This window comes from Vanacampus margaritifer, chromosome 13 (assembly GCF_051991255.1).
Source record: "Vanacampus margaritifer isolate UIUO_Vmar chromosome 13, RoL_Vmar_1.0, whole genome shotgun sequence".
Lineage (NCBI taxonomy): Eukaryota > Metazoa > Chordata > Actinopteri > Syngnathiformes > Syngnathidae > Vanacampus > Vanacampus margaritifer.
In genome coordinates this window covers 2,179,264-2,201,231 of record NC_135444.1, presented here as the reverse complement: position 1 = coordinate 2,201,231, position 21,968 = coordinate 2,179,264, and the positions used below count along the sequence as shown (strand labels likewise).

The 21,968-nt window shown below is 41.2% G+C and overlaps 1 protein-coding gene and 1 non-coding gene across 7 annotated transcripts; one reads left to right on the top strand and one right to left on the bottom strand.

Moving 5' to 3' along the window:
• Window positions 1-58: 58 nt before the first annotated feature.
• LOC144062679 (ankyrin repeat and MYND domain-containing protein 1-like) lies at window positions 59-20,695 on the top strand. 6 transcript variants are annotated; one of them, XM_077584296.1, is made up of 19 exons: window positions 62-438; window positions 1,587-1,733; window positions 1,810-2,004; window positions 4,300-4,383; window positions 5,286-5,527; window positions 5,643-5,859; window positions 6,046-6,204; window positions 8,274-8,555; window positions 8,651-8,835; window positions 8,923-9,094; window positions 12,790-12,930; window positions 14,465-14,572; window positions 14,760-14,867; window positions 14,957-15,079; window positions 16,104-16,205; window positions 18,007-18,163; window positions 19,589-19,634; window positions 19,721-19,872; window positions 20,042-20,695. In XM_077584296.1, the coding sequence occupies exons 1-19, from the start codon at window positions 235-237 to the stop codon at window positions 20,221-20,223; spliced, it is 3,006 nt and encodes a 1,001-aa protein (XP_077440422.1). In that variant the 5' UTR covers window positions 62-234; the 3' UTR covers window positions 20,224-20,695. The 6 variants fall into 6 exon arrangements, with proteins under 6 accessions (XP_077440427.1, XP_077440422.1, XP_077440425.1 ...); XM_077584299.1 differs by having other exon boundaries at window positions 63-438; window positions 5,643-5,760; window positions 8,648-8,835; XM_077584295.1 differs by having other exon boundaries at window positions 63-438; window positions 8,648-8,835.
• Window positions 20,696-21,826: 1,131 nt separating this feature from the next.
• Window positions 21,827-21,898, bottom strand: trnah-gug (transfer RNA histidin (anticodon GUG)). Its single transcript has one exon. It is a non-coding gene; the product is annotated as a tRNA-His (tRNA).
• Between the last annotated feature and the right edge of the window lie 70 nt (window positions 21,899-21,968).

Genomic DNA, 21,968 nt, shown 5'->3' with positions numbered 1-21,968 from the left:
CAATATTTCTTCTTTAAAAAAATAAGTCCTGTGTCTTTGCGATGACGCCGGTTGACTTTCATAACAATACCATTGTCTCTTTGGACACGTCTTTAATCCAAAACAAAACATTTTAAAAGTAGCGCGTTTTTAGCCACACACACACACACATGGAAACAAAGAGGACATGAGTCTTGTAAAGCCACTATCGGCAAACGGATCTATGATTTTTTTTAATTTATTTTAACTGTTCGAATGTTGTCAAACCGCCAAACTGTTGTGACGGCCCCGGGAGGAGTTGCGACAAAGCCGCGGCCAGAGAGTCCCAGCAGAGGAGTCGGCGAGGTGCAGCGACAGGGATTTGGTGTGCAGGAGTTTCTTGATGGTTCCAAATATGAGGGGGATTTTGTCAATGGCCTCAAACACGGCAAAGGAAGGTACACCTGGAAAAGTGGAGAGGTTAGATGGAACAGAGAGAACCACGGCAACTGTGTTTAATTGTGTTTACATTTGGTTCTGATTAGTCTGTTTATCACATCAATGATCACAAAATATAAAAACAAAACAAAAACGTTGATAAACCTCCGTTATGCATTCGGGACTCTTGTTTGCAGGAGCATTTGCAACATGGAAAATACTGATGGAGTCACATCAATTGTGTTGCTACTCATTAAAATATCCAGTTCTCTAATCACCTACTATTTATCGTGTGCAAAATTATATATTTTTTTAAATATTGTATTTGTTTGGCAATTTTGAGCAAGTGATTTCTGGAAAAAATAAGTAATAATAAATAATAATAATAATAATAATAATATTCATGTAGCTACTGTATGATTTAACAGCCATGTTTTATGTATGTCAATTATTTTGCCACACTTGTGTCCAGAGGGTGCTACATGCATCAACAGAGTATAAAATACAAGACACTGGATTTAAAAAGTTCACTAAATAGACCTATCTGCAAAATGTAATGCCATGAGCTGTAAAACCGGCAACAATAAATGCCAAATGAAAAAGAAAAGTACATTACTAAACATGGGTGGCACGGTGTCTGACTGGTTAGCACGTCCGCCTCCCAGTGCAGAGGACGTGAGATTGAGTCCGGGCTTCGGCCTTCCTGGGTGGAGTTTGCATGTTCTCCCCGTGCTTGCGTGGGTTTTCTCCGGGTACTCCGATTTCCTTCCACATTCTAATGACATGTATGGCAGGTTAATTGAGCACTCTAAATTATCCATAGGTGTGATGGTGAGTGTGGATGGTTGTTGTCTCTGTGTGCCCTGCGATTGGCTGGCAACCAGTTCAGGGTGTACCCCGCCAGCTGGGATAGGCTCCAGCGACCCTTTTACTAAACACAAAAAAACGTACATTTAGACATCTGCTAGAACACTTTTTTGTGCAGCAGTGCTGTTTTGTCCATGAACTTATGTTTATCTTTTTACACCCAACAAATAAAAAAATCCAGTGGTTTATGACTGTTCAGTCCTAATACAGCCACATTTTGTTCTGAAATTTGAAATCTCTAGGCTATGACACTTTTCATCTCTTAAGTTTACATCTGTGAGTAAAACATAACTACCATCCTGTACTGTTCCTGCTGTTTGCAGTTCTATGAGGGTTTTTTCTACAAAGACTACAGGCATGGTGATGGAATGTACTGTTGGCCAACAGGAACCAAATTCATTGGCAAATTCTACTTTAACTGGAGAGAAGGATATGGAAAACAAATTTTTCCTGATGGAGCCACATTTAAGGTTACCTTAATGAAATTGACTTAGAGTTTATAATGAAATTAAATGGATGATGACAAAGTACTCCTGTCCTTTTCAGGGTTTGTATCATGCTGACCAAAGGTTCGGTCCAGGTGTGCTCAGTGAGCCAACAGGATGTCAGGATGTAGGTCTCTGGCATGGGAAGCATCTGATACAACTGTGTAACTCTGTACAAAGCAGCTTCAGTCTAAAAAACTTAACTGAATATGCCGCCTACTTGGATCAAAATATCTTCTCACATTCCCAAAGTCAGGTAAAATCATTATTTATAGTGATTATAAAATGTACTAAAATTGTTCTATGATTTCAAGTGATTTTATAGTACAGTATTGGTGTTGTGTCGCCAGGTTAATAAGACAATGAGACCAAGCTTGACACTGATGTACCTCAACCTTGGAGTTCACTTTTAATTTCTTTGGCGGTTGTTCTTGGCTTTTTTGTTGCCATTCTTGTTACAGTTCTCTTCATTTTGTCATCTATTTTCCTCCATCGGCTACTTCTCGTGAGGTTGGCTTCAGTCCCGTGGATCATACATTTCAGAATAATATGTGTGACTGTAGTCACCGAAACATCAAGCTGCTTAGGGATGGTCTTACAACAGGGGTGGGCAAACTCGGTCCTCGAGGGCCGGAGTCCTGCAGGTTTTAGAGGTTTCCCGCCTCCAACACAAGCTCATTCCAATCAACAGGATCGCTATTAGGCTTACGCAGAGCTTGCTAATGAGCTGATCATATACCAGCTGTGTTGGAGAAGGGACACATCCAAAACTTGCAGGAGTCCGGCCCTCGAAGACCGAGTTTGCCCACCACTGTTTTACAGCCTTTACCTTCAAAGTGCTTGTCCATAATTTTCGTTCTAATCTCCTGAGACAACTCGAACATTTGCTTCATCTGATCTACGTTTAGTGTAGCACACGCCAACATCACAAAACAGCACAGTGACTTGTTTTCCTTTAACTAATTTGCTCCCAAAAACGTATAAAAGCATTCTATTTTAAATATTAACATGGACCCAAAAACGTATTTATACGTTTTTAATGTTATTTTATGCTAGAGCATACAGAAGGCTTTCATGCAGCTTCTGACCTGAAGAAGTTGCTTAAAGCATTGGTAGTTATTACAAAAAAACACCCAGCAAGTGGCAGCAGAGTATAAGACATCAGCCAGCGCATGTTGCAACAAGTTTTTTTTCCCCAGTGTTTGTTTTGTTTGTTTGTTTTGTTTTATTCATTTTTTCCTTTTGGACACATTATTGCAGGTTACATAGATCACATAATATAATTTGCAACATTGACAGCCGAAACAAGGGCTGACGGGTAGAAGCGATGGCTTATTAGTAACCCATCCCCATTGATTCTTACTACACGCATCAGTAATATACATTGATTATGATAGTCATTGATTCATATCGTTATCAATCCCAGACTTAATTCTGCACACTCCTCTCTCAGTTCATCTTGAGTAATGTCTGTGTGTAGGTTGCAGCTAGTACCAATCATTTGGAATTGGTAAATCGGTTTCTGGACGCCACCAACAGGACCACCCAACCAAGCAAGCAGCCAAGGCGAGCGAATGCTCGTTCACCAGTAGCGTCTTTGCTGACCTTGGATCAGCTTTCACACGTTGTGGCTTCCAAAAGAGTAGATCGACTTGCATTCTGCCCATTGCGTCCACAGCAATGTTCACTCCATTCTGGCCAGTTCAGCCATCACTGTTGCCAGCATCCGATGATGCTTAGATCTTGATACTCCTGAGCGCTCACCAAGGCCAGCCCACCCGGCGGAGTAGCCCCCACTCGCCGCATCCCATAACCATGTTTACCATCCCCATTGTAACTATTTACAGCAGATACATTGCAGCCACAATACAACCTTATCACAACAGCCTTGCAAGTTACAACAAATGTCCAAAAAGAAATAGAGCCAGACAATGTTTACATTCTTACAGAAACAGCAATAGATGTTATCAATGCAGGTGTATAAACAAGAGTTAACCATGGCAGTGTCAGCAAGTAATCATATGCTATATTTACATTATCCAAATCATGACAGCTCCAGTTTTGGTTTAATTAGTAATATGTTACAATAAATTTATTTGGGTAAAACATAATCCACAATTTAGCGATGTGAGTTACAGATAGCAGTTATTTTCTCTCAAACTCCAATTCTTCCACTCTTTTCACAATCCCTATTTTCTTCTGAGAATATGAGTCGTCTTTTGTTTGGATGAAGATCCGACAGTCTTTTATCTCGATAAAGCCATTCTTTCTCAATTGTCGCGCCCTTCTGGCAATATCAGCATTTTGTTTTGTGAGATTTTCATTGACGTCGACATGTTTATCTTTAAGCTTGTAGCTATCTCTCAAAAGAGCAATCTTTTTCTTCCTGTCAACAAACCTGATCAGAACTGCCGGTGGTCGTGTCCCCCCAGTTGGAAGCGAAAAGCACATCTGGATGAGTGCTGGATCCAAAACTAATCCCAAATCTCTTGAGTTGAGTTGTCACTTGCTGTTCGACAGTCTCTTTTTTTTTCTTCCCGCTGTTCGACAGTCTTGTTCGCTGAAGCTTGGTCAGAATCAACTGAATTTCTGCTGGCCGCAGCTCTCGCCCGCTTGCTGTTTAATCTGGATACCGGTAATTATCACATCATTGATTCGAAGATTCTATTCCAAATCATCCACTTTTTGTTCCAAGGTGACAATGCGTCAATCATTTTCTTGTGTCTCTTTCTTCAACTGCTGAATTTCCTCCTTAAGTGGCTCGATGCTCTTTTTCATTTCAAGTATTTCGGTGACTATTTCTTGGAGTTTTACAAAATAAGATTTTATCTCCTCAATTTCGTCAGCTCTTTTTCCGTCAGGCATATTGCAACAATGTAGTTAAAAATCCCAATGTCAACAAAATATTTACGAGTCACGAGCGATTGCAGGAGCAAGTACAGATGCGTCCTTCCTCGACAGATGCGTCCTTGACCCTGTTTTCAACAGGTTTGTGAATAATGATGAAACTTGGCTATATTCTAATGCTAATTGCTGCAAATCAGAATACATAAAAACATACTTTTTTCCCGATGAAAGAAGAGACTCTAATCTTTCTTTTGGTAGGTTCCATGTTTTTATAGCAACAGAACACAATATTCTGTGGGCCTTGCAAAATCAGTCAAAATCCAATAAAACAGCCGAGTAAAGGGGGTTGCTTCAGTGAAAATGGCTGGGAGTGAATGAGTTAAATAGGCCAATTGACTGTTTACAAGTTTGAAGAAATATATGATGCTGTTTAGAGAACTACTGGAATTCCTGAATTAATTATCAAAATGCTTTTTTCTTTACTGGGGTACCATAATTTTTGTACAAGTCAGTTTCATGAAGTTTTTGTTTGTTTGTTATCTATTAAACCACAATTTAAAAGCAATGTCTGATTTCCATCTGTCAATTTTTTTATGTATGTGTTTTTAATTATTATTATTATTATTATTATTATTATTATAAATTTTCTTTCATTAACAGAGGAGTACTAACAATTTTGTGTCTCCCCAGGTAGACACAGATGACAGTTGGCTGCTTCAGGACAGAAATGACGCCTTGCCCTGTGGCATTGAGAGTTATTCCACAAATGGTGACCACTTACCATTGCCACCAGGGCGTAGAAGAGAGTTTGATGAACATTTTTATGGCCAGCTGTGGGAACCTGATTCTGACGCATACCAAGGCTATAAACGAGATCCACATGCCAGTCTGCCCTTACAAGCCCGTATGCTGGCTAACATTCACAGACACAGGTCAGGAAAATTGTTGCCACCGAAAACACGTAGAAACCCCAACTGCACCATTTACATGCATCACAGTATGTAATGAGTTAAAAAGGAAATGTCGTCACATTTGTGTATCTTTCAGACAACAGGCTGAAACTTTAAACTGGGATGTTGCAGCAGTTATTTCGATGAAAAGGGACGGCTTTGGCCCTAAAGGACATTTGGAAATCGCATCCGAGCTGTTGATCCATCAGGCTTCTGTAGGAAAAGGACCGGCTATTTTAAACATACTCCTAGATGGCCTTGTTCATCCTGATGTAGCTGATTCTCAGGGGCACACTGCATTGATTGCTGCCACAGTAATACACTACTTTTCCCCCCGTTTTTTTGGAATGCGCCATTACAAATAAATGGATTGGCTTGTTTTCTAAGTTTATATTTTACATTGCATCGATCATACATTTATGATTGTTTGTGTAAACTTGTATTGTTAGTTGCCAATGAGTGCAAATTTTGAGGTAATCCGTCACTTCTTTTTTCTCCAGGTGAACTGCCATAATGATGTAGTCCATTTGTTGTTAGATTTGGGTGCTGACATTGACAAGATGAACTGCGAGGGGATGTCAGCCTTGGCTGTGTGTCATGTACTCTACTATCCTTTTCAGTCTTTATACACGTTTGATGGACTTATATCCAAAACACAGGTAAGACTTTATATACAGTTTTTTTTTCCTCTTTGCAATAAATTCAGAAGAATTCAGACCTTGTTGGTTTTTTATTTCCCTTTTTTCATTTGCATTACTTTACACTAGACTTCAAAGAATAATGATAGTTGTCCAGCCTTTTAAATTTGAACCACATTGCAGTGGTTGCATGGATAATGTATTAGGGCCAAGTATAATTTTTTTTTGAGGGGGGGGGGGGGGGGTGTTTCATTATTCTGTGAAAAATAACTATGATAATTAACTGATAATTTGTGAGAAAAAAAGCCGCAAATTTACGACTTTAGTGGCAGATGTGCGAGATAAAAATGCAGAAACTCATGAGAAATACACCTAGTGTACTACACGAATACTTTTCGGTCGGGTTTCCAAATTAGGAGGTAGTAATGGCAGAGATTAACCATATCATGTAAAGCATTCGCTCTTTGAAGCGTTGGGTACTGCCAGCGACAAAGACGCCTCGCTTTGCGAAGGTCCATACCCTGGGGATCAAGCATTTAACTTAATTTGTTAAAATAAATATTTACTTGTACACCTATGTTTCCAGAATTATTATTTGCACATTCATACATTTTGGTATTTTTTTTGTACAAGTAGCTAAGTTGATGTGTCGAATCTGCTGCTCTCCGTCATTCACTTGCATTTACCTAAAGTATGCTAGTTTCTGATTGGAAAGTGTTAGGCTGCGTTCACACTGCAGCTCAATTCCCATTTGAAGTATCTTGATTTTTTCATGCAGTGTGAACGGTACAATTCCGATTTTTTCACACCCGACCTGGACCTCTTTCGTATGTGGATATAAATCGGATATGTATGCGATGCGTCTGCACTGTGAACGCTCATCTGCACGCATCCGATTCACACGTCATCAAAAGCCTGATATGCGCTCTGCACTGGCGGCCGAGAGTCCTTAGAAGGGAGACTACTGAAAAGTCTGAATATATACAAATCTGTTTTGAGTAACAGTGATACATTTTTATTTGTCTTTAATCACACTTGAAACATGAAGCATAAAGTTGACATGTGTGGCGACAGTAGAAATTCAGCCCTGCAGACGAACGCCGATGACGCAACATCATCTTCGGTAGACTTCTCCATGAAATGAGGTCGAGGAGTGTCCCATCATTACCCCCAAATATTTCTATTACCTCTTCCAACCTAGCAACTCTGGCGACATGAGATGAAAAAAATAAGTCCGTAAGATTTCTGTTGCTGTTTGTAAACAGCACATTCAAAACTGAGGCACGAGGAAGCCAAGGATAGCAACCAACCAGGAGCGCGGGCGTTCGCACAGATGACATTGCACAATGTATGCAGACAAAGCAAGAATCGCACTCCTAACACGTCCGCTAAATGAGTCCACCAGTCTACCAATCTGTAGCGTGCGTTGGCACAGCTAAATTTGCATATGACACTAAAATAAAGTCGCTTGCCTCAGCAGCTTGACTGGCGGTGAAACGTTGCGAGTCGGGACCATATTTACTTCCGTGAACACTGCAACGTGACGTTGTTTTGGGTGTACGTCACTCGACGTGTGCTCTTTGAGCATACGAGTCGCATCACGGGCGAGTTGCGTTTTCATTAGATGTCACATTTGTTTTTGTAATGTGAACGGTACATAAAAAGATCGCATTTAACCAAAAATCCGAATTGGGCATCACGCCCTGCAGTGTGAAAGTAGCCTTAGTCAGCTGATAGGGGATCAGGAAGTGTTGTCGCTCTAGCTGCCGTGTATGACAAGTAAAGTGAATGAATCCGTCTCCATCCTGCCTTTTCATTTTATAAACAGTGTCCTATTAAACCATCAACGAATCCTCACATTAGACTATAGCTATGCTATGTGTATTTGTCCTAAAGTTGCATATGTGCGACTTTATAAAGTGACAAATTTGCTAGTTTTTTTCTCGGAATATTGCCTCCACCCTAAAAAAAAAAACATATTTATACATTGCAACATTACTGAAGGGTCTGACTACTTTCTGAATTCATTGTATTGAATCACTTGATGAATATTGTAGTCAAAGTAACTTCTTTGTACAATATATTTTCAGATGGAATCTACTTCTATATGTCATCAAATTAGGCAAGTGGAGTCGACTAAGGTTTCCTCAAACAGTAAAAAAGTAAGAGGAAAAGTAAGAACCAGAAGGGAAGATGTCAAATTAGAAGGGGGTGATAAAATAAGAGATTATGTTGGGGCAGAAGGGCGGGAAAAGGATGACAGTGGGAAGGAGCAGAAGGTGCTGCTTTCAGAACACTCCATTGAGGTGAAGGAGGGCCATATTGTACTCGGCAGTGTGAAGTGGAAAGAATATTCATCTAAAACTGCTAAGGTATGGACTACATAGAGCCTAAGCTTTCAAAAATGAAATACTGTACATTTAAATCAGCTCTTTAACTTTGTTATATTTATCCAACCCTGCAGCAGGACACGAACAAAAAAAAGGACGCCGCAAATTGTTTTGACTCTGTCTGCTGCATGTATGGCTACAGCATGCATGTCACAGAGACAATTCTGCAGGAAGCAGCTGAAGCTCTGAGTCACGCTTGGTTTCAGCAGCATTCTGGTGATATTGAGGAGACTGTTCGCAAAATGGCTGCAATGAAGTTTGAGTATGCCTCTTCCACTGCTCTTTTCTTCTCCTAAAATTCTCCCTCCGTATAGCCATATAGATTCATTGCATGGGTTCATGTCACCAGGCACCGTGTTCGTTTGACCACATTGAATCTTCTCTTGGATCGGGGAGCCAACCCCAACACTTCCAGAGTGCCCTTACCTGTCATCTTTTTGGCCATTTTGGCAGCAGATACTAAGACTGTCAGGAAACATCTGCTGTGTGGAGCACAGACAGACATTTCTCTTCCACCTGAGGTAGCATTACTATTGGAATCCGATCCAACTGTTGAATTTATTCATGCACCTGATATTTTTGTATGTTACCATGCTCGTTTCAAAAGATGGTTCAACAAAATCTGTTAAAAAACAAAAGGGCTGTCAGGTGTTGTACAGAATGATTCAAAAAGAATATGCCAAAATCATCACAAATTCAAAAATGAAAAAAAAGATCCAGCTTCGACACTTTGTACACACTTACATACAAGTGTTATTGTAGCTTGTAGCTCAAGATGTTTTAATATCCGCCTTTAGATTGTATGCATTTCAGGGTTTCTGTTCCTTTCTCTTCCTCTTGGCAATACATCAATTTTCATTGGGGTTCAAGTCAGGTTAGTTTGCTGGAGAATCAAGTGCTGTTATTCCATGGCTATTAGCAGGTATTGGGAATTTTGGCATTGTGAGCAGGTGCCAAATCCTGCTGGAAAATAAAATCATTGTCTCCAAAAAGTTTGTTGGCAGCGGGAAGCATGTTGTGCTCTAAAATGTCCTGGTAGCGTGGACAGTGGACTTGATCAAAGGCAATTGATCTTTCCATGGCACGCCCCTGCCCGCCCACAAAAAGCCACAAGCAGCCCCCATGGACATTTACCGGACAAGATGAAGTAAAGTACATACACAATAATGGCAAAGTTGTTAGATCTTCCTTGTGATTTCTCGGTCAGGTATTTTCAGGACGCTGATATTTCTCTTCGAAGCAAGCAGAAGGGGCTTTAATTTATTTACTGACCATGCAATTTTGCCCAAAAACAAAGGAAATACATCACTGCCTGCTGCTACAGCTGTGGCCACCCCTGGCCACCACGTGCCTCCGCCATTGGTCTTGCGTCTTGATTGGTTTACTTGGTCATGCACGCATGGCTTACGGTTAGGTCAGGAGTGGCTTGACCCATGGAATTGTACAGCTGTAGCCCATGTCATGCAGATGTCTGTATGTGCTGGTTCTTAATCCACTGACAACAGATTTCAGAATCACTGTTGCTTGACATCCTCTCTATCCCTGTCACTTGTGCACCTATTCTGGCTGTGTTTCCCACTTCCCCTTAACAAACTGTTTATTGACTTTAACACAGTGCACTGTGAGAATCCATCTTATTTTGCAATTTCTTTTTGAGACATTTGTCCTTATGGAGTGTAACAATGATGGCTTCCTGCACAACCTTCAAGTCAGCAGTCTTCCCCATGATTCTGAAACCTAAACCAGACTGAGACCATTGAAAGTCTGAGTAAAAAATCTTTAGTTGTGTCATGGTCTGTGTTTTGGTTTGTCTTATTGGTCATGTTTTCCTAGTGTGTCTCCCTTTGTCAATGTCTCTTCAAGTTTTATCATGTCCTCCTGTGCTTGTCCTCCCGGTCCCTGGTGTCAACCAATCAGTGCCCCTCTGTCTGTCGGTTCATTGTCTTCAAGTTTTATCATGTCCTCCTGTGCTTGTCCTCCCGGTCCCTGGTGTCAACCAATCAGTGCCCCTCTGTCTGTCGGTTCATTGTCATTTTCTTGCCGTCATGCTACCAGTTTTTGCCTTGTTGTTCCACCCATGTTTTGTTTTCTCTTGCCATTTGGAGTTCGCTTTTGTTTTGTAGTAATTAAAGTCCTTTTTGTACATCACCTTTGCCTCCTTGCTCTGCTTCCCTGCGACTGGGTCCTCCACCAAATTTTGCCTTCTTGACAGAATGTACCGACCACAGAAGGGCCCAGCGGGAACTCGTTCATGCCAGGAACAAATACTTGCCTCTGGAGCACAACTAATAGCCTCGTTGGATGAAGCCCTGCGGCTCCTGGCTTCGGCTGGTGGCGCTCTGGGTAGCAAGCCTCAAGTCCCCGAACCACGTCCGCCGCAGCCTCAAGTCCCCGAACCACGTCTGCCGCAGCCTCAAGTGCTCGAACCACGTCCGCCGCAGCCTCAAGTCCCCGAACCACGTCCGTCGCAGCCTCAAGTCCCCGAACCACGTCCGCTGCAGCCTCAAGTCCCCGAACCACGTCCGCCGCAGCCTCAAGTCCCCGTCTCGGCTCCGCGGCAGCCTCATGTCCCTGTCCCGGCTCCGCGGCAGCCTCATGTCCCCGTCTCGGCTCCACAGAAGCAGCAGGGCCCTTTCCCGGCTCCACGGAAGCCAGTCCCTGATGATCGTTGGCCAAAAGTTCAGGCAACAGCTCAGCCGCTGCGGCCCCTGGCCTCTTCACCTGTGCCGTCCCTAGCCTCTTCGCCTGTGCCGCCCGCGGTCCCTTGCCTCTTCGTCTGTGCCGCCCGCGGCCTCTTCGCCTTCGCCACGACAGCCCTCAAGCTCGTGATCCTGTTCCGGCAGCGTGAGCCCCGCGGCAGCTCTTTGTTTCTGATTAGGCGGCGCACAACCTGCCACCCCCTCCTAGTCCTAGTCTGGCCGCGCACGACTCGCTGCTGCCTTCTGGTCCTGTGTGGCACCCGGGTCACCCTCCAGGCCCCTCCTGTCTGGCGGCCGGACGCCCCCCTGAGCGGCCCCTCCGGGCCCTTCCTGTCTGGCGGCCAGACACATCCGCCCCCCGAGCGGCCCCTCCGGGCCCTTCCTGTCTGGAGGCCGGGACGCCCTCCAAACTGCCTCTCCGGGCACCTCCTGACTGGCCCTGATGGACGGGCCGTGTTCCCGCCTCCTTGTGCCCTTGCCAGTTTTTGTTTTGGGACTCTTTATGTTTTGGTTTGGACATCTGGGATCCGTCCCTTGAGGGAGGGGTACTGTCATGGTCTGTGTTTTGGTTTGGCTTATTGGTCAGGTTTTCCTAGTGTGTCTCCCTTTGTCAATGTCTCGTCAAGTTTGATCATGTCCTCCTGTGCTTGTCATCCCGGTCCCTGGTGTCAACCAATCAGTGCCTTCAGCCACTTGTGTCTTGCCCCAGGTGTGTCTTGTTGTGTCATTGTCATGTGTATTTAGTCCCCTGTCTCCCCTCTGTCTGTGTCTGTTCATTGTCATTTTCCTCCCGTCATGCTACCAGTTTTTGCCTTGTTGTTCCCCCCCACGTTTTGTTTTCTTTTGCCATTTGGAGTTCGCTTTTGTTTTGTAGTAATTAAAGTCCTTTTTGTACATCACCTTTGCCTCCTTTCCCTGCGACTGTGTCCTTCACCAAACTTTTGCCTTCTTGACAAGTTGTTTTACAACAAGCTGATAAGATTGGGACACAGGGAGCCTACAATGTTAAGATTTGTCACAATATTCAAATTTTGTAAAACACGGGCATTTCTGCTAAAATCATCTATATTGAAACAAAGGCTTTAAATATTTCACTTTGGTGAACTAATATAAAAGTTTCACTTTTTGAAACAAATTATTGAAATAAATGGACTTTTCCTCAATATTTAAATTTTCTGACCAGCACCTGTAAAAACTTGAAGGTATATACAATGTGTGTCCAAGTTTTCTATTGTTAATCATTTTTGAAATGGCGTGTGATTTTATTTTTCAATCACCCTGAATATTTAGTCCAATAAGAAGGCTGGATAAGTCAAGTATTGCAAAATAAAATATATCTCTTTTATGAAATATTAGTTATGCCATGCAAGTCAACATGCAGTTTGTGTGAAGATGAAAAGACAAAATACTTGGGTAAAATATTTGTTGAAAAATACCCATATTGGGTGGATATTACATTAGTGAGGACATATTTTGTGCCTTGGAAAATGCAATCTAATAATGTCATTGTTTCCTAGCGGAAAGGCCTTTATCCTCTACATGTAGCTGCAGCACTGCCAGGTCTAGAAGGTCCTGAAATCACAAAACTGCTGTTGCACGCTTTAACGGATCCAGATGCACGGGCATGTGACCAGGATGACATCTATGAACCAGATAAGGTGAGCAGAAACCCCTCGCAATTCACGCAGGGTCAGGACAGAGCCCTGCTGTGATGCGTGAAAATCAAAAATTGGCCACCAAAATAGCTGTCAATTGAATGGTAGAGATGAGTGCTAAAAGCGTATGTGTAACTGACCTAAACCTTAAAGATTCCAAGCATTGTTTAAAAGGCTTTGAACCTTAAGTGACAAATGACAGATGCACTTTGTGCCATGTTTAACTGCCCTAATAGAGTTTATAGGGGGGGGGGAAACAACATTGCAGATCTCCGACTGGATGGAAGAGTACACTTGTAAACCTCTGTTCATGACAATTTCCTGACAGAAAAGAAAAATCAAGACGGACGTAAAAGTGTAAATTTCTTGAACACATTTATTTTGCCAACATCCTGAAATGGAGAGATGGATACATGCAGTGAAACTAATGGAGGGACAGAACATAAAATCAACCTGACAGAAATAGTTTTCTAGTCATTTACTTTTTAAATAGAGAAACCTTTTCACATTGTTTTGGCATGTCACATTGGCGATTGATTTGCTGCGTGTTATGTGGCTAGAACAACACTTTGTTTTGTTGGCAGTGTTTGGACTAACGCAGTACAAAACTATTTACAGTAGCATTACGTTTTTCAGCAACTAATCAGGGTTTTTCCTGTGTACAAAATTCAGAGGCGGCCACCTTCACCTTATTTGCTCGCCACCTCCAGCCTGAGTGACTGATAACAAATGAATGCTTTAACATGATAATAGTCATATTCTTATTGGAACTCCATCCATCCATTTTCTTAACCACTTGTCCTCATAAGGGTCGCGGGGGGCACTGGAGCCTATCCCAGCTGGCTTCGGGTAATAGGCGGGGACAGGGCAAACCTTGAATTGGTTGCCAACCAATCGCAGCTTATTGGAACGCTTATTCTTATTATTGAAACATGGAATTATTATATGTTGCCTGTAAAAAATGAAAGCGAGTCAGTTGAATTTACAGAATACAGGCATGTCATGGCGCATGATCAGGATTAGGGATGTTCGATACCACTTTTTTCCCGGCCGATACGCAACTCTTGAGTAGTCACCGCTACTGATACCAAATACCGATACCACTAGTAAATAAAATTCCCCACCCATAAATGACAGATGATTTAAAAGAAAGACCTATATATCCCGATATATCATTTTTCCTTAAAATTGCATCAAGTTAATGGCAACTTTGTATTCATATACAGTGGAACCTAGGAGTTTCAACGTCTTGGAACTCATACAAATCAGACTTCAACCAAAAAATCTGAGTAAAAAATGCTAAACCCTAACATACAAAGAACTCACTGTAATAGAAAGAGAACAAAAAATGTAAATTGGTGAGTTTTTCAGCAAATTTTCTCAGGGCAGGTTTCACAGATGAATAGGACAAATTCATTAATAGCTAACTGTGAACAAGCATGTGATCATTCTATATTCATATTTTAGTTCTTTGCTAGCACAGTATTTTAAGATGTAGTGTGTTAAATTGGTGCACAGAAAGTGATTTATTTTACAGGGCCCAACGATAACAAGAAAATCATGGCGGATCAGTGACAAGCCACGTCCTAAAGAGGGAGGTCGTACAGCTCTGCACATAGCTTGCCAGAGAGACAGCGACTACTGTGTGAGTTGACCCAAAATGAGGATGCTGTTCGGTCCAGATAATAGCATTGTTTTAAAAAGTGAATGCTGCATGTTCTACTCTTGAGTGAAAAATGGGACTTTTGGAAAGTAGAGAGTAGCGTAACCTTCTATTTTGTTCATGTGAAGCATCTTTGTATCTGAATGATTTGCTGCATGTTTTTATACAGAATGCCAGCAAGGTAGTATCTCTCTTGCTCTCCTATAAAGCCAGCACAGACCTCCTCTGGAGTGGGCATTCCCCTCTTTCTTTGGCTATAGCAAGTGGCAATAACACGGTAAATAACTTGTTGCACACTTCCTAACACAGACCAATACTCAATGTGTATCCCCTTCTAGAGTTTTTCTTGGTGTTTTCCCTGTGTAGGCAGTGGAAGAGCTGTTAAAAGGAGGCGTCGATCCCAACCTTCCCTTGGGTCGCGGCGTGGGTAGTGCCCTTTGTGCCCTTGGAAACTTCAACTACCGTTTAGATGCCAACCGACCAAAACTGGTACTCTCCTACACTTGTATTTCTGAAATAACACAACTACCCCCCCTCTCCCTTACACCCCTTGCTATCAACTATCAGTCCCAATCTCAAAATGGTGTAAAAAAGTGGACATGTCTGCGCAAAAAAACTCTTAAGTGGGAGGGCACATTTGACAGTTTGATAGTTAAGGAACTGGTAACGCCAGTTGACACGTCTTAACATGAAATCATACCTGACACTCTTTTGACATTGCTTTGAATCTTTTCATGGCATCCCTGCAAATCTCCAGTGAGTTTACATAAAACAAATATGAATAAGCGATTGTGTGTTTTTTTCTTCTTCTCTGGTGCTAGTTTAAACGCCAACAACGCAACAAGTAGCCAAGCTTCGCAAGACATTTTGAAATGCTACGTGATTGTTAAGAAAAAGGAAGTGGCCATTGCCGTAATACCGACACATAGAGGCTTCATTCTGCGTGGCTGCCATGTTGAATAGGGTGTGCCGCGATGGTATCTATGTTAAAGCCCAGGTTATGAAATGATACATGTGGCTTGTATCATAGCTGCATGTCTGATTTGAAAAAAATAATCCGTGTCAAAATCGCTGAAGAATTCAATTATTTCTTTCTTTCTTTTTTTCCTTCCCTAGAGAATTCAGTAAAATTAGTTCTAATGAACTAATTAGAGCCAAACATACAGCTTGCTCTATTACTAATATATCTATGGTCTCTACAGCTAGCTAGTGTACCAATTAGCATGCAGGCTAACCCACCCTGCATTCAGGATATTTGCCATAGGCGATACCGATACCAATACTGCAGCCTCGAGGATAGGCCAATATTGATCCAATTCCTTTTGTTACTCTAAAAGTTGTTAATAATACATGGATGTAATCTGCTTCATACTGACATCTATATTTAAAAAAACACACCATGGTCTTTGTATTCTGTTCCCCTAAAGAAATAAGGAATTTGAATCCAGAGGTAACATTTTGCGTCATGTGGGGAAATGTATGCATGACAATTGAAGACTGAATCTTCTCATAGCTGGACATGTTAGAGAAGGTTGGTGCGGACATACTGATGCCAGTTTGGGTCGGTGATACTGTCGGAACAGCAGTGGACTACGCACACATCTCCTTCAACCAGGTAACAAAATTTACAACACAAATTATTCACTAACTGAGGATATATAAACTTTTAATTGCAGAGTTTGGATTTTCATTAGTACTGACGTCACTGACTGACTTTGAAAAACTGACGGACTAAGCACTGACGGTGGTGGGTTTTTGTTCGGGTCAGTAACAGCGAACCGTCAATCTATCACTAACGGAGTCCCGTGACATTTGCGATTGACGTGTCTCGTGTATGTTCGTGCGCTGGGGTGAATAAACTCTAAGGTTGCTTCTCATCTTTTTTTCAATGATGCACCACCTGTGAAATACATTTTTCAGATAAGTAACCCGTTAACTAGCACAAAGCATTTTGGGAAGACTTAAAACAAAGGGCTGTGACATCGAATTTATTAAACACATTTTTTTTGTGGTATTTCTAGAACTATTTCAAAAAATAAAAGGGTATATTGAAAAAAAAGCTAAAAAGAAATAATTAATTATAAAATAAAAATGTGTACATAAAAATAATTATCAATTTAATGTCCTCATTTGGGATTATCGTACAGATCTGCTCCCAAAAAGGCATCATTAACTTAATTATAAATAAAAGCAGAAACTGATCGGGAAAAAAATAATCTTAAAAATATCCATCCATCCATTTTCCTTATCTTCACAAGGGTCTCGGGGATCTTAACGGCATTACTAACTGTCAATTGTTAGTATTTGAGCCACTGGTTGATGTGGACCTTTAGTGGGTGTCTCGTAAGACTGCGTTCCTGATTGCGATTGCATCTGCTAAACGTGTAGAGACTACACTGTTCATCAACCCTTCATGCTTGTGTTGGCATCACAATGGTGCTGTGTGTGGGAAGATTCTTATAAACTGACATACCACGTTTGATTATATTTGAGAATGGGTTCTCCCTATTACAAATCAGGACACAGAATACCATTGCGTAGTGCGTGAGAAACGTTTCTCGCACATGCCCACCACCGTCACTGGCGGCAGGCAAGGAGGGGATGCCGACAGTAGCAGGAGAGAAAGGAGTGTGGTTAAAATAATGATGGACTGTCAGATCGATGAAATTTACTGATGTCTAAATAGCGGTGACAAAAGCATAAGTAAATGCATAGTTCAAATAATGATGGACTGACGATTACAGTTTCGTCTGGCTTGAAAAAAATGACGAATAACAGACTGGCAAAATTTTGTAAATTGCCCAACTCTTGATTAATTATAGTTTTTAGTTACCAGTATCTCGTTGAAAACCACGCCTACATACATATTTTTTTAAGGGCTCTATTTACCTAGACAAGGAGCATCTTGTTTTGGCGGACCAAGGGTGTTTTTGTTATTTTACGCCCTTGGAGTACTTGACAGTTTCTTGACAGAAAGTATATTACACTTAGACCAGCTAAAAACAGGTCACACAAATGGACATGAATGAGTAGAAGCTTCCCACTTTACAGCAGTGATCTGTGATCGCCCTCATCCCTAAGTGAAGGTCTGCATGCAGTTCCTTATAAACGTACAATATGTGATTTGATCTTCTGCATGGACTGTAGCGAACCTATATTTGCCTTTGCAAAGTTAGTCTCTCCTGCACTGAATTTAAAAGGAATAGGTGGAGCTACTTTCATTGGCCAGGCAGTAAATGGTGCACATGCCTCGTTCTGCCTACACCCATCTGCGAAAGTACCAAAAGAAAACTCTCCCCCCATGCGCACTGCTAGATTTTGCACTAGACTTGCACTGGGCATGAAAATAGGGCACTAAATGTTTGACATAATGCCTCTGCAAAAACAAATCAAAAACTGTTAATGCTACTCTATAGGACTCTGGCATAGCCCACACTCCATACCATGCTCTCAGCATGGAGGGAAGAGAGACATTCAAAATACAGCGCCAGCTGCTAAGCATGATGGGAAATATGCTGAAGAAGAGTGCTGTGCAGAGAGAAAGAGAGAGAGAGGAGGGCCTTGAACAGAGTGGTAAGTACACATAGGGACACAATTGTTTTGTACCCCTCTGTTAATGAAAGAAATATAATGCAAATAAAAGAGAAAGTAATACTGAAGATAACAATAAAACATTAAAAAAATTTACCAATAAAAATGAAATATTGGTACTCTGAACTTAATATTTTGTTGCGCAACCTTTTAAGTAGTTTTTTTTGTGGAATAACCGATGAGGCCCTACCTTACCCAGACACTGCCTCCTGCGGCACCCAGGTTATTGAGTTATTGAGTCCTTACAAGTTTGAAGACACTTGTGATGCTAATTAGATTGCTAACCTTGTTTGAACATGTCCCGTTTGGTCAAATTATTTTCAGTCTTTTCTGGGGATAATAAAAAAGTGAATAGAAATAAATGTGTTGACAAGTTCAGATGAGTTAATCAAAAAATAAGGGGTTAGAATCTCCATTTGAAGCAGGGATGTCCAAACTTTGAAATGGCCACATGCAGAAAAATCAAAGGAGGCAAAGGGCTGCTTTGAAATCTTTCTTTTCACACTAAACCAATTCATCATCTTAGGTATAGCTATGTCAAGCTATAATTCCAAATCATTCAATACCATTCAACATAATTCCATATCTTTCCACCACATTCCACCACATTCAATATCATTCCAGGTTTCTGTATTTTTTCATTCAGCAATTCAGCATTCATACTTCTTTCATCAGAAAGCCACAATTCCACATTGTTCACCAAAAAAAAACTTAATTCAGAGGAGAAGAGTTAGGGCAGGGGTTCTCAATTAGAAATGTAAAAGGTCCATATTCCGTGCGGGATGGTGAAATTTTTTTGCCTTTTTCTGTGTGTGGGTGTGGGGGGGGGGGCTTTGCCATTCAAGCTGATATATTTCACACACGTAAACCATTTCCACTTTCCACATAATTCTATCTTTTTGACCCAAAAATTCACCATTCCGTTCTAATACATTTAACAATTGCTTCCCATTCTACATTAAAAATGTTCCACTCATTCTGTTCACCTTAATGATTTCCAACATTTTAAACCTTCCCACAATTCCCACGTACCTAAAATGACATATATTTTCCCCTCGCATATTGTACATATTCACCAATATTATTTCACCTAATTCCATACAATATCATTCCTTATCATTCAATGCATGCATTTCATCACTGCCATTCAGCATAATCCCATGTCTGTCAACAACATTCCACCTCATTCAATATCATTCCATGTTTCCATATTTTTTCATTCAGCATTTCAACATTCACGCTTAATTTCCCCGGAAATAACTTCATCAGGTTCATTATACTATTTCTGTGATGAGCTTTTCTTTCATTTAACAGAGGGGTAAAATTCACATTTATTCGTAGTTCTAGTAGGAAAGAGCATAATTCAAAAAGTGAAAGTGTGATTCCAGCTTGTCTTTTTCTTCACAGATAAAGGTGCAATTTCTTACGTTGCCACTTACCATTTAAAACTAAGGTAAAAGTAACAAAAAAAATGTACTCACACATCATCTAATTCCTTTAACTAGAACTTATTGCTAATGTCATGAAATCTGTTTTTAGGTCACCGTTTAAGTTTTGCTACCACTGTGGTCGCTCTGCTGCTGTGAAGTTAACTGCTTGTACTCGCTGCCACAAAGTATTTTACTGCTCCATGGCCTGCAAACTGATAGCATGGGATGAGAAACACAAGGAAGAGTGTCTGCGGGAGGCAGGTAAGCATCAGTGCTTAATTTGCAAATTAACTTCAGGAGTTTGGAAGATCAAAAATAGGAATTACCCATATTTACCCAAGTATTTTGATGTGCAATATCTGGAATACCGACTTGTATTTTTGATGTTGAATACATTAGATAACACACTGTCTGTTGTCTTCCAACACAGGATCTGTTCCGATCACTTTTGAGAAGAGAGTCATGTTCCAGGTCAAAAAAGGACCGAAGACTGTCATATTTTCATCAAAAAAACCATTTCACGTCAAGTTTAAATCTCAAGTCATGGTTATTGATGACAATATGGCTGAGTGGCAAACTATCAACACGAATGAAAACTACAGCTACAATTGATATTCTAGTTAGCTAGCTCCCTAGCAGGTAAACGAACACCATGGGAACTAGTTAGGGAGCTAGCTAGTTAGCACCTGGGGCTAAAGCCAAACTGTGGCAGGCTTTTTACTTTCTGGACCTGAATTTGCCACCTCTGAATAATGTAATATTTTGTTGCACAACCTTTTAACTCATTCACTCCCAGCTATTTTCACTGATGCAAACCCCTTCGTTCTAGGCTGTTTTACTGGATTTTTTAAAACTTACAGCAAAGGTGCAGTGAATGGAGAATTGTTACCTAATTTTTGTATAGTAGATTCTCCACAGGAGCTAAGGGGTAAAAAGAGTTTCAGTGATCACCTTGTGCACTTTGTTTATTTAAGAAAAAAATACGTACTTTGACAAAATATAGGGTGGGGGAAAGTAGGTATTTCCTATTTACCAGTAAATGCTTTAAACTGCTAAATAATAAAAAGGAAACATCACAAAAACACTCGGAGGTCATGAAAATTATTTGTGATTTAGCAATTCAATGATGCATCAACCTTAATTATGAAAAAGCATTGCTGATACGGATATCAGCTTTGTATTTACTTGGTATCAGGTTGATACCAAAATAAGCAGTTACACTAATGTTAGGTGTATGTTTTATGGACCTGACCCGTCACACCGCGAGGGATGCGCGCCCGGCGGGCGGCAGGCGAGCGCCCGGGACGGGCTGCGGGCGGCCCTTCTCCACCCCGTCCGAACCACCCCCACCGGCACCGCCGAAGCGGACGGGGGGGAAAGAACGGGGGAAGGCGAACCGTTCCGCGAGTGCCGCCGGCCGTCCCACTCACCACACAAAACCCAAATGCAAGTGGAGGGTTCCACGGGCCTCGCTAACATGGCAATCGATTACTTTTCAGTGATGAACTTTTTTTTCCCCTTGAAAAATAGGGCTTTATTCTCATTAGAGTGTGCATTTTTCTTGGAAAAAGAACATTCAGTTTTTACCACAAAATTAAGCATTTCCTTTTCTAGATTTTTTCCCCCTCACAAATTACAACTCTCATAAAATCACATTTTTTGGGCAAATAAAAAAATAAAATCACGAAAATGTTTCCATGATTTTTAGAGCGGTTGTTTTTTTCCCCCTTCATAAGTAGGACATTATTTTAGGAAAATTACAGCCTTACTTCCTTAAAAAAAAACAAAAAAACTTTTCCATACTTTTCAATAGTGTCTTTCCGGTTCAGGGTCACGAGATGCAATAGCTGGCTGTCTTTATAATATTTGGTAGTGGGCTACTATGCCCCACCCCCCAAAAAAAGAAGTTTAATTAGACTATGCTAATGTTACAATACGCCTCACCTCAAAAACTGTAAATTGGGAAACAAGAAGTTGTGTGTGGGCACGTAAACGTTCTACTTTGCCTCCACAAATGCCACAACATTGATCAAGGCTCTACATGACAGAAAGCAGCGCCCCCATTTGGTGATTTCCAAGAGCCACCAACATTTAAAACGATCCTCGAGAACAATGAAAACAACGAAGCTTGTCAAATGTAACTGCTGGTAAAGATTGAACTCAATTCATAATGTGATGTTTTGAAATGAAGGAACAATGTTGGGGGGGGGAAAAATGCCGTGACCCGGATTCGAACCGGGGTTGCTGCGGCCACAACGCAGAGTACTAACCACTATACGATCACGGCGAGACGCCAAATTACATCTCAGAATGGTTTAACTAAATTTAAAAAAAATCATTACCAGGTGAAAGCGCAT